Here is a 15898-nt window from a genome sequence, read left to right as displayed (position 1 = left end):
GATACTCGTTAAACTCCCTTGAGAGCTACCCCCAAACTATTGTCTTTCCTTCACGTGCTCTAGCTTTAGCTAAACACTAACAGCCAGGATAACATAAAATTTTCTTTGTCAGGTTAATAATCCCTTTGAATCGTCGATATTCTTTTATTTTCAGGAAGCAAAAAGATTTCAGAACATTGACAAACAGTGGGTAAAGATCATGACTCGAGCACATGAGAATGCTAATGTAGTACAGTGCTGTGTGGGTGACGAGACTCTTGGACAGCTCTTGCCACATCTCTTGGAACAGCTGGAACTCTGTCAGAAGTCACTTAGTGGGTATGTGGTGACTGACAGTTGGACAGACAGTGCTATGTGACTTTGGGTTAATGATTTGAGCGACTGTTGCACAAACACCTATTTCCTTCAGGCCATTTCAAATGTCTCTCAGTTCTTAATGCCGTTAATGACAAATTTCACTGTATAGAAATGACTTTTTCCAGTCAGTGCTCAATATTGTATGCAGTGATGTGGAAGTTTCTTTCAGTTTTCACGTGTTACAGCCTCATTGTTGACAAAATGCGTTCGTATTATTTTAATATAAATCTACTAGCGTTCTATCGCGAATGCATGAACTATCGTCAACAATTACTCGATAGAAATCTCCAGCTCATTATCCAATTGTTAAGTAGAAACTAGGCAACATTGGCGAATTCGAACTTGTTAAACCAAACATTTTCTCTTCGCAGGTATTTGGAGAAGAAGCGTCTCGTTTTCCCAAGATTTTTCTTTGTTTCCGATCCAGTGCTCTTGGAAATTCTTGGTCAAGCAAGCGATTCACACACTATTCAGGTAAACAAAAAAAAAAAAGGTTGGACCAGTTTGGCCAACACGATAGTATAATTGGCTATAAGTAAGCAGCTGTTTATAGCAACTTTCTGCCAGAAGGGTAATTGGGTTTGGAGTGTTCAGAGCAAAGTATGCATGTATACTTATACTGAAATATGAGATTACCGGCGCTCTCAACCGCCTTGCATAACACGCACACTATTATGTGTTTACCATACAGCGTGTAGAGGACACCAGAGAGCAATCTTGCTCGTATTAACTCGGGCACATGTTCCTCTTTCCTCTCTCGTGGTGCTACTTGCCGCTGATTCGAAGTGTATGAAAAAAAAAGTCTTTGCAGGTTGGAATTTTTCGAGGCAAGCTTGCAAAAATCAGTTTTCAAGATTTCACACCCATGGCACTTCCCCACACCAAATAAAGCTGAACTGTATGGTCTTTGTTACCCCTCAGTTATCGTGTGGTTAGAAATTTCAAGCACAGTATCGTTGTTAATCGATACAATAATTGTTGAATATTCCAGGCCCACTTGTTGAACGTTTTTGATAACACCAAGACAGTCAAGTTCCATGAAAAGGACTACGACCGTATTCTTGCTATCATCTCTTCAGAGGGTGAAACAATCGAGGTGAGAAATGTTTACTCTCTCGCTTTAAATACACTACCACTCCATCTCGTGAGCCCATGTGTAATGAATCCGCTTTTGCAAGGGAAAAAGAAAAGAATTTCAAATCTCGAAAAAAATCCTTGAAAATATTGCTATTTTTGGTAGAAGAACTTGTGCTAGAGTGTGTCAATGGCACTGTTGTGTTCCTTATCTTATTACCAGTTCTGTTGTTTTTGTTTGTAGCTTGAAAAACCTGTTATGGCTCAAGGCAATGTTGAAGTTTGGCTGGGTACTTTGTTAGAGATGTCACGCAAGTCAGTCCATCACGTGATTCGTACAGCGCACACCGCTGTTCAAGATCAAGGTTTTAATCTGCTGGAGTTTCTTAGTACATTTCCGGCTCAGGTACTGATGTTTTGCTCTATCGTGTTCTAGAGAAGGCTTTTGAAATAAGTTCTTGTGACGATCTGTGGACCACGACTGGCTGGATCAACTTTCCAAAAAGTTGAACATCGTTTTATTCATGCCAAAAATACTGCTAAAATCCGCTCAATAAAATAAGGGGTGTGAGCAGAAAAAGATATGGAAAGAGACGAAGGAGACGCTGTCTTGTATTCATTGACTTTGTAAATCCTCATTTTACCCTTCCCTCACAAGTGTTGAACCTAAAGTAAGCAAAGTTAGAGATCAAGGCCGTTCAGAACGCGACGTTTCTGCCAAATGTAGATACTCGGATTTCAATAAAGAAAATTGCAACGGACTTGCCAGTCGATTAAAATGTTCACAAATCGGGGTAATGGAAGCAATTGTCTTTGGTTTCGACCATGCGTGTAATTATAATATATGTGATTGGTTTTCCTAACAGTAATTGTGCAAATTTTGTTTGTAGGTCGGCCTGCTTGGAATCCAGATGATATGGACAAGAGACTCCACAGAGGCGCTGACAAACGCTAAGTATGACAAGAAGGTGATGCAGCAAACCAACACTGCCTTTCTGGAACTGTTGAACGTGTTGATCGAACAAACCACTAAAGAACTCACAAAAGTTGAACGAACGAAGTTTGAAACACTCATCACCATTCACGTGCATCAGAGAGACATCTTCGACGACCTGGTGAGTGATCTGGTTTTATATAATAATCAAATGAATGCGAGCGCCCTGATTGGTCAATCAGCTATGGTTTATTGAGTTATTATATAAAAGCAATAGACCACAAGTTTTTATGGTTTAGAGGCGTGATAAACCACTTGGGATGTTGGAAGAACACTCGAAGAATTCGTAAATCACTCACCTGCAGCTCGTGATTTACGAATTCTTCTTGTGTTCTTCCAACATCCCGCGTGGTTTATCAGCCTATAAACCATAAAAACTTGTGGTCTATTGCTTAAATAACCTCAGAGAACACATTCCCAAAGTTTGTCTTACTTGGTAATCCTGTATAGTAAAACTCGGGCGGTGGGATTTAAAATATTGCAATTCGTAATACGCTAAGTACAAAAATAATCGAGTAAAATATGGTAATAAAACAACTGTTCCAATGTTGTTGTTTATAGTGGTCGATGCGCTTAGCTTCACCTAGCTAGTTCACAGGCATGCCACTTAAACTGAAAGAAACAAATCAAGTAAATATAAAAATGACCACTTCTTAATTACGACACTTGATTGCGGCAATAACTTGACAGCGAGAAATAATTATTTTAAGTTAATTGTTTTGATTTAAAATCTTGGTGGGATTTTGGCGGTGAATAACGACATTTCCATCAAAGCTTTAGCATAAACTCTCGCAACAGGAATCTGCCCTATCAAGGAACAGTCACATCCTTTAGTTTGTGACCTGTTAGTAGTTTCATCTATCTTCATCAGTTCTTTACTGTCTTAACTGCCTTCTTTTAACGCATTGAAACATGCTCTCAAAACAGAAAACTTGATACCTGAACCGTTTTCCGTGCCGAATTTGAAATTTTAATTTGAAAGAAAACGGACGAATCATAACACCTTTAGATTAAATGATTTCTTTTGAAAATTCTCTCCTCTCCTTCAGTGTCGCATGCACATCAAGACGCCATCAGACTTTGAGTGGTTGAAACAAATTCGTTTCTATTTCAACGATGACACGGACAAGTGTTCAGTTTCCATAACAGACGTGGACTTCATCTACCAGAACGAATTCCTTGGCTGTACAGAAAGGCTTGTCATTACACCGCTGACCGATCGCTGCTACATTACTCTGGCCCAGGCCCTTGCTATGTCTATGGGTGGCGCGCCGGCTGGACCGGCTGGAACTGGAAAAACAGGTTTGCGTTGAGTCAGTTGCGAGATTGCTATGAAATTTAAGGATCAGTAGTTTTAGCTTATGTGACTCGAATGGAAGGTTGGATTGCTCCTTTGTATCAGCTTTGATAATCATACAGTCAAGTAGTTGATGTATTTGTCGCGTTACAGTGTTTTCTCTTTTATTTTACAGAAACCACCAAAGACATGGGAAAAGCTCTTGGAAAATATGTGGTTGTATTCAACTGCTCGGATCAGATGGACTACAGAGGACTGGGGCGAATTTTCAAAGGTTAACATATTTAACGCTAGTTCTCAATGTTTCTGAAGAGTTAAACGACCGCAAAATAAGATCTGTGACTCAAAGGATTCAAAGGCTTTCCAGTATTCCCAGTTAATGTACGAAAACCCGAACCTGAGCTAATTATCATGCACGTCGCAGCCAGGATGAATCATGGTAAAATCGGAAAACGTTCTCCGGCCAAAGGTAGATTAAAAACACAAGCTTTCGACTGTCTTAACTACAGTCTTCAACGGGCTGTCGAAAGCTTGTGTTTGTTATATACTTTTAGCCGAAAAATATTTTTAGATTTTACCAAGGTTAACCCCCCCCCCCCCCCCCCCAACTGGCAGGAGGCAAACCAGGTGGCTATTTAAATCCATGGCTGAGGAGTTCATCTCGGAACTATAAAGACAACAACACCAGCGAGTGGCCAGAACGTGAGTTGAACCCAACGATCTCCAGATTTCAAGTCCGGCGCCCTAACCACTCGGCCACGTTGCCCGAAAAATTTCATACTGATAGGGTGATTCCGTGTGATATCCCGGACTGGTTGTTTTGTTGTTGTCTTTTCCTCACCCAAGATCGAACTCACGTCTAGAACCGCTCTTTTACGCCGTGTATAAACGTTCCCAGAGAGCAGAAGATTGAGAAGTTATCTGTTACCATAGCGCCGTCAATAATAGCTCATTTGTCTTGCGTATTTCAGGACTGGCTCAGTCAGGCAGTTGGGGATGTTTTGATGAGTTCAACCGTATTGACCTGCCTGTGTTATCAGTGGCTGCGCAGCAGATCTACATCGTGCTCATGTGCAAGAAGGAGAGGAAGAAGCAGTTTATCTTCTCGGACGGAGATGTGGTGGAAATGAATCCAGAATTTGGTAACTTGCTTTCGCGTTTCCTGTATCGCCGTAAATTGTAATTGCACACATTTACCTTGACAGGGCGACATCTTGTTGTTCTGCACATTCGAAAACGTGCGAAAATCCTAGAAACCGTTTTCGTCTGAAAGTCGGTTACATTACTTAAAGTGCCACTGAAACGAAATTTTCGTATGTGAGATTTTTGCTTAGTAATAAAGTTTCAACCTTACTTGGAAACACTGCGGACTTTTTTTTCGCATACGGTAAGCGAAAACTGCTTTTTCAGCCGTTCGAAGTTGACTGGTTAAGCCCAAAATTGGCGGCCATCTTGGCGCGGCCAAAACAGCCTAGTGACGTCACTGGTTGTATTACTCCCATGCCGCGCTGAAAATTTAGAGTGATTATGGGAGAAGAGAATACTGTTCGAAGCCCCCCAAAAAACATCTTAAGGACATCTCAGAGCTGTAAAGCAGATAATAACAGTAGCCTTAGACAAGAAGAGGTGGAGAGTCGATCCTGGGGCTTTTCAGTCTATTTAATTGGATATTTGCAGGATATTTTATGTAAGCAAGCAAACGAGTGGGAGTTCTTGGATCGCAAAATGATCGGGACTCTTGGTGAAATGGCCACCACTCAATTAAACAATATCTACACTCATAAAGTAAAAAAGACATGAAAACAAGAGAAAGCGGCTTTTGAAATTATTATCCGGACTGCTGCTGCACGAATCGCAGCAACAACGCTTCGAGTTTCGAGTCGCTTCGCTTCGAGGAAACCGGACGCTTTGTGAGTTTCACCGCGGACGAGATTGTGCTACAGTGACCTTTAGTCCAGTTGCATCTGTTACATCCTACAAGTTATCAAATCAGCAACAATTTAAGAAACCCTCTTCTTTTATGTGAGGGAGCGAATTTAAACTATAAAGGTAAACTAAGCTGCCATGACCCTACAGGTATGTTTTCAGGAAACGAGAGAAAGCGTGACAATGTCGACGGCGAAAGATGATATATGCAAATTAGCTCAAATTCTGTTTAATAAACCTTCGAAAGGAGTGTAAACTAGTGACGTTTTAACGAATTGCTTTGAATTTGGATACCATTAAATGAAGATCATAGACATAAGTATGTTCTAAAGAACTCAAAGTAATCCATCGACCGTGAAATATTGCAATTGGGAGATACGTGTAAAAGAGAAGCGAAATTCCCGCTTTGTTTACACTGATACGTATGCGGCAATAAAGCAAACCCTGCTGCGGATCACAATTTTCAAAGATACATTTTGTCTACCACAAGAACTCTCACTTATTAGTATCATAAAAAGATGCCCTCTGTGTGCAAAGAAGTACTCGACTCAAAGCTTGTGGACCGTTAATAACTTCGTGATTGTGCGGATGGCTGATGCGCTTACGGCTTTTACTGCAGTAAAGTTGCCGAGGATATATTCGAACCTTGTGTAATAGACCTTAGATAAACGTGAGAATCCAAATTTCAGAACCAGGCTGAAAACAGACGACGAAATATCGTGTTTAGGCTTTAGGACGTGATATAAAAGTTGCCACACTCGTCTTCGAAATCTCCAATCGAGTACTCAAGATGTTCGAAAAGTGACTGAGCTGTTCTAATCTGTAGCATTTATTTTGGTGAATCTACACTCTTTGGCGCCCTCCAACGTTCATGATATGTATTTCCTGTCAAGACTGGACAGAAATTACAAGGTAGAAAACTAGCAGGTATCGACAATATGAAAAATAGACTTAATAAATCAAGTGAAAACAAGAGAGAATCTATAGCGCTTCTTGCGTGAATACAACCAGTGACGTCACAAGGTCCTTAAATTCGGTTCCAGAGCCCGGACACAGTTTTGCTCCAAAAAGTCGATTTCAGCAGCTAAAAAAACCACTTTCCGTTAGGATTTGACAGAAATAAAGTTCACCATTATTTTAAGCACGTTTGAAACTACAAATTGGGCTAATAAAAGAGAGTACGAAAATTTCGTTTCAGTGGCACTTTAATAAGTGACTTTATACTCCGAAACGGTTTGCTGATTGTCGCAGAAGACTGAAGAAAACCACAGGCCGCATAATATTTTAGAGTCGAAGATATAATTTCAGACGTGGTTTAAACAGTCGTACTCCAAAAATGTGTCTTTTTTCCAATGGCTTGTTCCCATTTAGGGCAGAAAGAGAGAGAGGAGAGAGACTAGTTGTGCAACTACAAGGAGTACCTTTTACTTTACAACGCTCTTTTTTTTACTTCATCTCAGGCATCTTCTTGACGATGAACCCTGGCTATGCTGGCAGACAGGAACTTCCAGAGAATCTTAAGATCCAGTTCCGTACAGTGGCCATGATGGTGCCTGACCGACAGATCATCATCCGTGTCAAGCTCGCTAGCTGTGGTTTTATTGACAATGTCACTTTGGCCAGGAAATTCTTCACTCTGTACAAACTCTGCGAAGAGCAACTTTCTAAACAGGTAATTTGATCAAAAATAACGATATACATGTATATCTCGATACTTGTTTTCCTTTGTGTCAGTGGAACAATGAATATACTATACATGTTCTGTCAAGAGAAACTGTTCCGTATTATCACGTTTATTTTCAGTTTGCACTTACGGTCCTCCTATCGTAAATTGCTCTAAGCAGTTTTCTTTTAATTTTGCTTTGCTACTGTTCTCTTCAGGTTCACTATGACTTTGGCTTGAGGAATATTTTATCAGTTCTGAGAACTCTTGGCGCTGCAAAACGATTGAGTGTTGGAGACAGTGAGAACACAATTGTGATGAGAGTACTCAGGGATATGAACCTTTCCAAACTGGTAAGACGTTAATAGTGTCAATAGCAATATAGAGTATAAAGTATTAGCGCAAATCGTGTTCCTCAAACGACTTCAGTCTTTGTTTCTCGCGTAAATCTTTGACCTCTGGCACCAATTTGGCAATAGGGTCAAAACTGAAAAAAGATAGTTTCGTGGGTTTGTTAGAAGAAAAAATGATCGGAGCGGAGACTTGTTTGTTTTGAAAGTATGGCATCTCTAAATGTCAGGAGGTGTTTCAACAAAAACGTCTGTAACCACTTTAGCTAACGGAAGATAGCTAGTTCTCAATACAAGAGGTCGACACTATCACATGCGACTAGACAATCATATCTTATCTTCCTCTCTATTGCCTATTGCAAGAGAAGCGCGGTCGATGGCTTTCTTAAACTGTAGTTTGATCTCGAATTTTGTTCCCATTTCTCCTCCAGATCGATGAAGACGAGCCCTTGTTCTTGAGTCTTATAAACGATCTCTTCCCTGGTATTGTGCTGGACAAAGCTGGTTATCCAGAGTTAGAACAAGCAATTGCCAATCAAGTAGAAGAGGCTGGACTCATCAACCATCCATCTTGGAGACTAAAACTTATCCAGGTAATAATCTGTGTGGCTGGAACGCCCGACGCAGCCTCGTGCTTTTGAATATCTGTTCATGAAGACTGTGATTCTGGAGTAATGGCTGCGTCCTTTGTATCTTGTAGACTTCCTGCTTGACGGAAAGACGAGCATTCGTAACATCAGTAGGGGCGCTTTACGTGTTGTATGTGATTGTCTTTCTCGTTAGAAGGCTAAGAGAAAGAGGCGAGCCAGTATACTTGTACTGTCAATGATGGTTCTTAGATGCAACTTTCACAGTTGCAGGATACTCTGCCATGGTGTTACTTACATTGTATTCGCCCGTATTCGCATGTCTTCTTGCGTTTAAATAAAGTGAAGCTATTCGTTGTAAAATTCCACCCATCAAATGTGTGAAAATCTTCCTTAATTTGTCATATTTGAGAAGGAAAACGTTATGCTTAATCTTTCTATTGTTAACGACCGTCTTGTCGTACAAATTTAACGTGCTTTTGATTCCACGTCCTTTGCAGTTGTTCGAGACCCAGCGAGTACGTCACGGCATGATGGTACTGGGCCCCAGTGGGGCGGGGAAAACTGCGTGTATCCACTTGTTGATGAAGGCCATGACGGATTGTGGGACACCGCACAGAGAAATGAGAATGAACCCTAAAGCTATCACTGCTCCTCAGATGTTTGGAAGACTGGATGTTGCCACAAATGATTGGACTGATGGAATTTTCTCTACTCTCTGGAGAAAGACACTTCGTGCTAAGAAAGGTTTGTATCGATTCTGACAGCGTCCTTCACCGCCGCTATAACTGTGAAGAATAACAACAACTGGTTGATTAAGAGCAATGTACTTACACGTTATGTCTACCATTTGGGGGTAATTAAAGTCAGAATTACAACAGCGAACAGGGAGCAGGCTCTGCTACTAACGATCGACTCGAAACATACACATATAGGCCTATCTTCTTATTAATGACTAAATGGCGACGCCGTTGCAAAGAGAAGCTATTTTGGAGATGCATTTGCCAAGCGACTGAACCATAAGGTATTCAGCTATGCATCTGTCAGAGTGATTTCTGTACGTCAAAAACGGGAAAGATTACATTGCATTATAAAGTACGAGAAACTGTCTGGTAGAGTGTACTCCATGCATGGGTAAACTTTACAAAGGAACTGATTAGAACGATACTGGCATTGTCTAGACCAATAAGTCACAAAGTTATAGCTACATAGAAGGTTATGCCAGGAGTATCCAACTGTTTTTGTTTTGTTATTTAAGTGGTTTATGTGACTGGTTTATTTAAGTGGTTTGTTGTGCTGTTGTGCTGCTTGTACCACAACCAAATTGTATATAGTCGTTGAGTAAAGCTTGCCGTGTCTGTCACCAGGCGAACGAATCTGGATCGTATTAGACGGGCCGGTGGATGCCATCTGGATTGAGAATCTCAACAGTGTACTGGATGATAACAAGACCTTGACTCTGGCTAATGGCGACAGAATACCAATGTCCCCTCAGTGTAAGATCATCTTTGAGCCTCACAACATTGATAACGCTTCACCAGCTACTGTGTCACGCAACGGTATGGTGTATATGAGTTCCTCTGGGCTGGATTGGAGACCTGTGCTTCAGGTGAGGATTGCGTGACTGATCATGAGTTAAGTATTTCAGTAGGCTTCCAAGCAGTTGTTATTTGAGTTGTCACGCAATGGAGAAGATTTGCGTAATGACCCTAATAACAGACTGTGAAGTAGTAGGAGGAGAAAGAGGTATTTCAAATGTTCAACCAGTCTGCTTACGCCAAAACAAGTTACTGTAGGAGAATTTTACCTCATTATGTTATCCAGAAATCAAACAATAAAATGCTATGCCGGAATTTCTTTGACTGTGAGGAAATGTTAGGAGGGGTGGCTAACCGAACTTGAAAATCAGTCATTTTAAGTTGTATCTGCTGCTGTTTGGACAGTTAGATAACATAAAAGACTTGGCTCGCTATTTGAAAGACTGGCCGAAATGATTATCAATCCGTGCACACGATTTGTTTTGGTAACCCATAACCATACCCAAAAGTGAAAGAGTCACTTTATGTTGGTCTCACGCTGAGTTTTTCATAGGCATGGCTCAACAAGCGACCAGAACCTGAGGCGGAGGTCTTGAAAGGTCTGTTTGACAAATCTTTTGAAGAGGTCCTTCGCTATGTGCAAGAAAATTGTGTCTTCAAGATGGAAATTTTGGAACACAATTACATTGTGCAGGTGAGCTGTTGGTAGCTATTAGTAGGCCGTGCTGTAACAAAAATGTTCTGAATTGCTTTGATACAGTGCCGAAGTTCTTATTCCTTGAGACTTTTTCAATGCTAGCTATTGCTGGAAATTTGTTGTGCATTATTTCCAGTGGCTTACACTGAGTAGATGTGTCTTGTATTACAGAAATTAATATTTAATTTTCTCTGGGTTGGCAATTCCACGTAGAACGGAACAGCAATTTTACTACTTTACTGAAAATACGTTGCTCTACATTAAACTGCATGACTGGACTTAAAAACAAACAAACAATTAAAAGAGTTTTGGGTTTGTTTCCTAGTCTGTTAATTTTCCCCAAAACGTGTTAAGAAAGCGTTGGAAAACCTATCGAAGGGCACGCTCGCGTTATAAACATTGCGATAGCTATTTCTCGCTATTTAATGATAGTATGATACTTAGTACTTTTATAACTTGTTGTGACCAGTTTTCTTGTGGTTTATTACTAGGCCATTTCTATTCTCGAGGGTCTGATCCCCAAGAAAGAGGACGGCTCCAATGTGTCAGCTTCTCACCTTGAAAGGCTCTACATCTTCTGTGTAATGTGGAGTGTTGGTGCGTTGTTGGAACTGGACGATCGTGCTAAGATGGAGGAATTTACAAGAGCAAATTTTGAACTTGATTTGCCTCCCATCGAGGAGGGATCGCAGGATACAATCTTTGAATTTCTTGTCAACGAAGCAGGTAGTTTGAAATTTCCGGTGTGTTTACTTACGTTCTGTTATCCGGCGTGGGACATTGGTCAGCGAGGAAACTCTGAGGGAACAAATACATGTTGCTCCGTTATAGACTGAAGCAAACCTTGCCTCCCGAAAATTAACAAAAATGTTCGTTTCAACGCATTTCTAAAACAAGCTGTGGAATAAATGCCCACACTTGTCAACAAAACGGATCAATATTTGTTTCATGACATTTTTTTGTCGTTTAGCCAGGGCGTTAGAAACATCTGTGTGAAGAAAAACTATTTCAAAATTAATTGTGATGCTTGATTTTTCTATGTATAATTGTAATTTTCCATGTGTTCTTACATTGCAGGTGACTGGGAACACTGGAACAAACGGGTGGAGGAATACATCTACCCCAAGGATCACAACCCCGACTTCTTGTCCATTCTGGTCCCAAACGTGGATAATGTGCGGACAGACTACCTCATTCATGTTGTTTCCAAACAGGGAAAGGTTTGGAACGATTCTACTTTTTTGGCTTGCCGCTTTAATATGTTTTCCCCCCTTTTTTTTACGCCAGGGGGTTCAAATTGTTTTGATTACTGTAGCCTGCCTAACAAGCGTTCTAATACGAGCGAAGAGCCTCTCGTTTGCTCGCAGGCTGATTGCCGAGGATTACGTTGCTAAAGTTCTGCTGCAGTTGGCATTGCAGTTGAGTCTGCAGTCAAATATATTTTGTTCAGAGATGCACGTAGACAAGTTAAAAAAGAGGAAATTGCCATGTGCGAAACAAGAGTTTTTTTCAACCAGGGAGATATTTAGTCATTTGCTGATAACTTTGATGCCAATTATACCACAAACGTGACTGTGTCGATTTTTGTCTAATAGCCTTTTCCAGTAAACGTTTTTATTTGCTAATTTGTATTTGTTTCACCAGGCCGCCTTGTTAATTGGCGAGCAAGGAACAGCCAAGACTGTCATGATAAAAGGCAACATGGGTAAATATGACCCTGAGAGACATTTAAGTAAAAGCTTCAACTTCTCGTCGGCCTCCACTCCGCTAATGTTCCAAAGAACCATCGAAAGCTATGTCGATAAGCGAATGGGCAACACGTACGGACCGCCAGCCGGCAAGAGAATGACAGTGTTTATCGATGATGTTAACATGCCGATTATCAACGAATGGGGCGACCAGGTTTGTTCAGATTTCTTCAAGGCTATTGGATAAAGTAGCAATTTTTATTAATAAAGCTTCCTAACAAAGACGGTAATTATCAACATCTTGGCTAAACTAATGAAAACTCTCCAATTGCATTATCCAATGATTCAGTTTTTAATAATCAGGTTTAGATTTTCCTTCACAATCGAGAATCAATTCGCCGAGAGGTTTTAGAAGAGGCCAACTGAATGGAGATGGCAAGCAGTTCAAAATTAGGGACGTAGTATTTTATGAATTCACCTCAGTTTTTCTCAAGGTCAACTCTATCTTATAATCAGCTCCAAATTTCTCTTCTCATGCTGGATTTTGTCATTCCTCAGGTGACAAATGAAATAGTCCGCCAGGTTATGGAGAACAAAGGTTTCTATAACTTGGAGAAGCCTGGCGACTTCACTACCCTAGCTGATATCCAGTTCTTAGCGGCCATGATTCACCCGGGAGGTGGCAGAAATGACATTCCGCAAAGACTGAAAAGACAATTCAGTGTGTTCAACTGTACTCTGCCAAGTAACAACTCTATTGACAAGATCTTTGGTAAGATATTAGCTTGTGCTCCTCAATGTTGTAGGTATTGTGCGTTAAATGTCAGTGGTACAGTCACCTGGAAGATCTAATTGGTTTTGGATTGTCCTCTCATTAGGAATGGATTTTTTTATTTAAACATTTAACCATAATAGTCGGCATTTACTCCAAGAGCACAAACAGCTCATCAAGAGAGCTTATGCCGTTTACACTCTTAAATCACGGTCGCAGCGAAAATGGAACAGTAACAACATTAAGAACAAAAAGAAAGTAATTGCGAAAAACAGTTTGATTGGGAGATAAAAGACTGAACAGAAGTGGATTCTTACGATGTCGAGTTCGATTCCAGTGTTCAAGCTGCTACTCTAACGTGTTTCTTTTTTGGAGCTACGGTCCCTTGCATTATTCTTTGAAACATTACCCTTGCAGATGGTAGTATCAGTATGTACAGCTTGGAGAACTAAGTGATTAGAGCGGCAATAGGAACGAGATTTGAGTGTAACATGTCCCACCCCAGTTCTGGTCTTCGTAGAATGTATCCTCAAATCTCTCTGCACACGACGCAGCGATTGTTTCAGTTGCATGAATGTTGCAACTATATCTCTGTTATCTAAACTGCTTGGTCAGTTTAGGGAACGTTATCACTAACAAACTGTACTGTGGTTACGAATTGTTCCCGGTTTTTGTCTAGGAACTACTCTCAAAAGAGTGGTGGAAATAACACTATATCAATCTAATCATCTGTGTTCTTTTCGTTAAGGTGTGATCGCGGCTGGTCATTTCTGCTCAGAGCGTGGTTTTTCAAGTGTTATACAAGAGCTTGCTAAGCAGCTTGTGCCATGCACTCGCAGATTGTGGCAACTGACGAAGGTAATATTCTTTACTAATCATAAAATGCAAGAGTGTGCGATTTTTCTTACTCGGTGATCATCTTTTCATCCCGTAACAAAGCAGACTCCCTGCTTTCTGTAACCGTATCAAGAAATGCGGAACAAATTCGAAAACAATAGCTATTGTTAACTTTCAATGGACCTGTCGTACAATGGCAATGTACTGATGTGTTTTTTCCGTCTATGCATTGCTTTCATGACTTGAATTAATATATTTGGCGTTTCCGTACAACACCAACACAAACAACAGCACCTTTATTCGCTCATACAGTTTTACAAGAAAATATGTGTAAATAAAGGACAGAAAAATAATGTTCATTTGAGTCTGGAGACTGAAGTAACCCGAAAGATTTCTAGTCAGTCTCCAGTTATTGTAAGGCGGGCTTCTATAGATATTGAGAGTGTGATCGTCTGGGTGAGTTTAGTTCTGAAAAGAACTGTTGTTGGTAACGGACGTTTCGACAACCTGAGCGGAAGTTATTTTCAGAGTCTAGTTAATATTTGACGCTTTCTTTCATTTTACCTTCAGATCAAAATGCTTCCCACTCCAGCCAAGTTTCACTACATCTTCAACCTCCGAGATTTGTCCAGGATTTGGCAAGGCATCCTTTACTGCATCTCCGATGTCGTATCGACTCAAGAAACATTAATGTCCTTATGGAAACACGAATGTATCCGAGTGATTTCCGACCGCTTTACGAATCAGTCCGACAAGGACTGGTTTGAGAAGACCATGAAGCGAGTCATTGGCGAGGAACTTGGTGAAGAGCTACAAGCTATGATTGAAAATATGCCATACCTTGTCGACTTCTTAAGGTATGTATTGTGTTTTAGAACATACATGTGGAACTACAGGCTAAACTACTTGAAAAATTGGAACCACTTTTCCACCGTAAACAACTCATCAATTTGACGCTAATATACCACTTTCAAAAATATTAGCGAAAGAAATATAGGACATTTCGACATCGTCGGATGTCATCGTCAAGTAAATGTAGCTTAGTTTTTGCGTTATAAAAGGATCTACACTTATGCGCATAAGGTTTCCTAATAGTCACACGTTTTCTTGTCACTTAACGTATTTTGCCACCTTATGCGCATTATTGTGTTAAAATATTCCCTCAAGCCTAACTTATTCAATGTATCATTTCTTGAGCTTTTTCTGTTGTATTTTATTTGTTTCTTTTGTTTTGCTATGGTTATATGTAGGAAGTAATTAAGACAGTTGATTATCTTTATCGATCTTAGTATTATTTATTTATTAGTTCTCATTAAATATTTGTTACCGCTATTCAGAGATGCCCCAGAAGCTACAGGTGATGAACCTGAGGACGCCGATTTTGAAACTCCTAAGGTTTATGAACTGGTAAGAACACATCAATGCTTATAGCAGCGTTTTTTACCGCTATCAAATTCGTCCTTGCAGCCATTTTTTTATCGCGTCGTGTACAAGTATTGTTTGATCTGGACACTACGAGTTTTAGAAGGTACTGCCAACTAACATAACAGTAGCAACTTCAAGTTTGTTTAAATACACATAAAAGGAAACACTGACGTTTGAGGCCCCCAAAAGGCCATTTGAACCACTGGGAAAAAAGAACGTTAAAGAAGAAGAAGAATTTTGTCCAAACTTTTTTATAAATATTAACTAAACCATTTTGGACACTGTTGGAGTTTGCATATCAAACAGTGCAAGAGTGTTAAAAATCGAGTTGCAGAGTTCCCACACTGTTTTTTTTTTTTTCTGTATGTTCTGGTTAAACCTTGCACAGAAGCTTTCTCGTTTTGTCAAATTTAACTCTCTCTCTTTTTTTTTTTGAAGATCCCATCGTTTGAAGGTCTTGAAGAAAGACTCAAGATGTACCTGGAGCAGTATAACGAGAGCATCAGAGGCGCTGGTATGGACCTGGTGTTCTTCAGAGACGCTATGATTCATCTTATGAGGGTGAGAGACATCACTTGCTTTTAAACAGAAACAAACATCACACCGTTGGCTCACCCGAAGGTTTTGAAAAATTACATCATCATTTCGTTGCAATCATAAAAGTTAGTGGAGTATTAATTTTTGTGTAAGTCA

The 15898-nt window shown here is 40.2% G+C and overlaps 1 protein-coding gene across 1 annotated transcript in view; it reads left to right on the top strand.

Moving 5' to 3' along the window:
* Positions 1–15898, top strand: part of LOC145465845 (dynein axonemal heavy chain 5-like) — a 57831-nt gene that overhangs the window by 23225 nt on the left and 18708 nt on the right. Inside the window, exons 24-45 of the mRNA XM_081449598.1 lie at positions 155–318; positions 729–831; positions 1349–1453; positions 1676–1837; positions 2322–2546; positions 3475–3727; positions 3898–3996; positions 4694–4864; positions 7109–7320; positions 7530–7664; positions 8093–8254; positions 8749–8995; positions 9616–9857; positions 10340–10480; positions 10975–11209; positions 11561–11703; positions 12128–12385; positions 12730–12943; positions 13692–13801; positions 14351–14637; positions 15118–15187; positions 15644–15766. Coding sequence (XP_081305724.1) covers positions 155–318; positions 729–831; positions 1349–1453; positions 1676–1837; positions 2322–2546; positions 3475–3727; positions 3898–3996; positions 4694–4864; positions 7109–7320; positions 7530–7664; positions 8093–8254; positions 8749–8995; positions 9616–9857; positions 10340–10480; positions 10975–11209; positions 11561–11703; positions 12128–12385; positions 12730–12943; positions 13692–13801; positions 14351–14637; positions 15118–15187; positions 15644–15766 — 3861 coding nt within the window. The remainder of the gene's footprint in view (positions 1–154; positions 319–728; positions 832–1348; positions 1454–1675; positions 1838–2321; positions 2547–3474; positions 3728–3897; positions 3997–4693; positions 4865–7108; positions 7321–7529; positions 7665–8092; positions 8255–8748; positions 8996–9615; positions 9858–10339; positions 10481–10974; positions 11210–11560; positions 11704–12127; positions 12386–12729; positions 12944–13691; positions 13802–14350; positions 14638–15117; positions 15188–15643; positions 15767–15898) is intronic.

The sequence above is a fragment of the Orbicella franksi genome, chromosome 13, assembly GCF_964199315.1.
Source record: "Orbicella franksi chromosome 13, jaOrbFran1.1, whole genome shotgun sequence".
NCBI lineage: Eukaryota > Metazoa > Cnidaria > Anthozoa > Scleractinia > Merulinidae > Orbicella > Orbicella franksi.
Note: the sequence above shows the minus strand (reverse complement) of the source record. Positions and strands in the feature narration are given on the sequence as shown.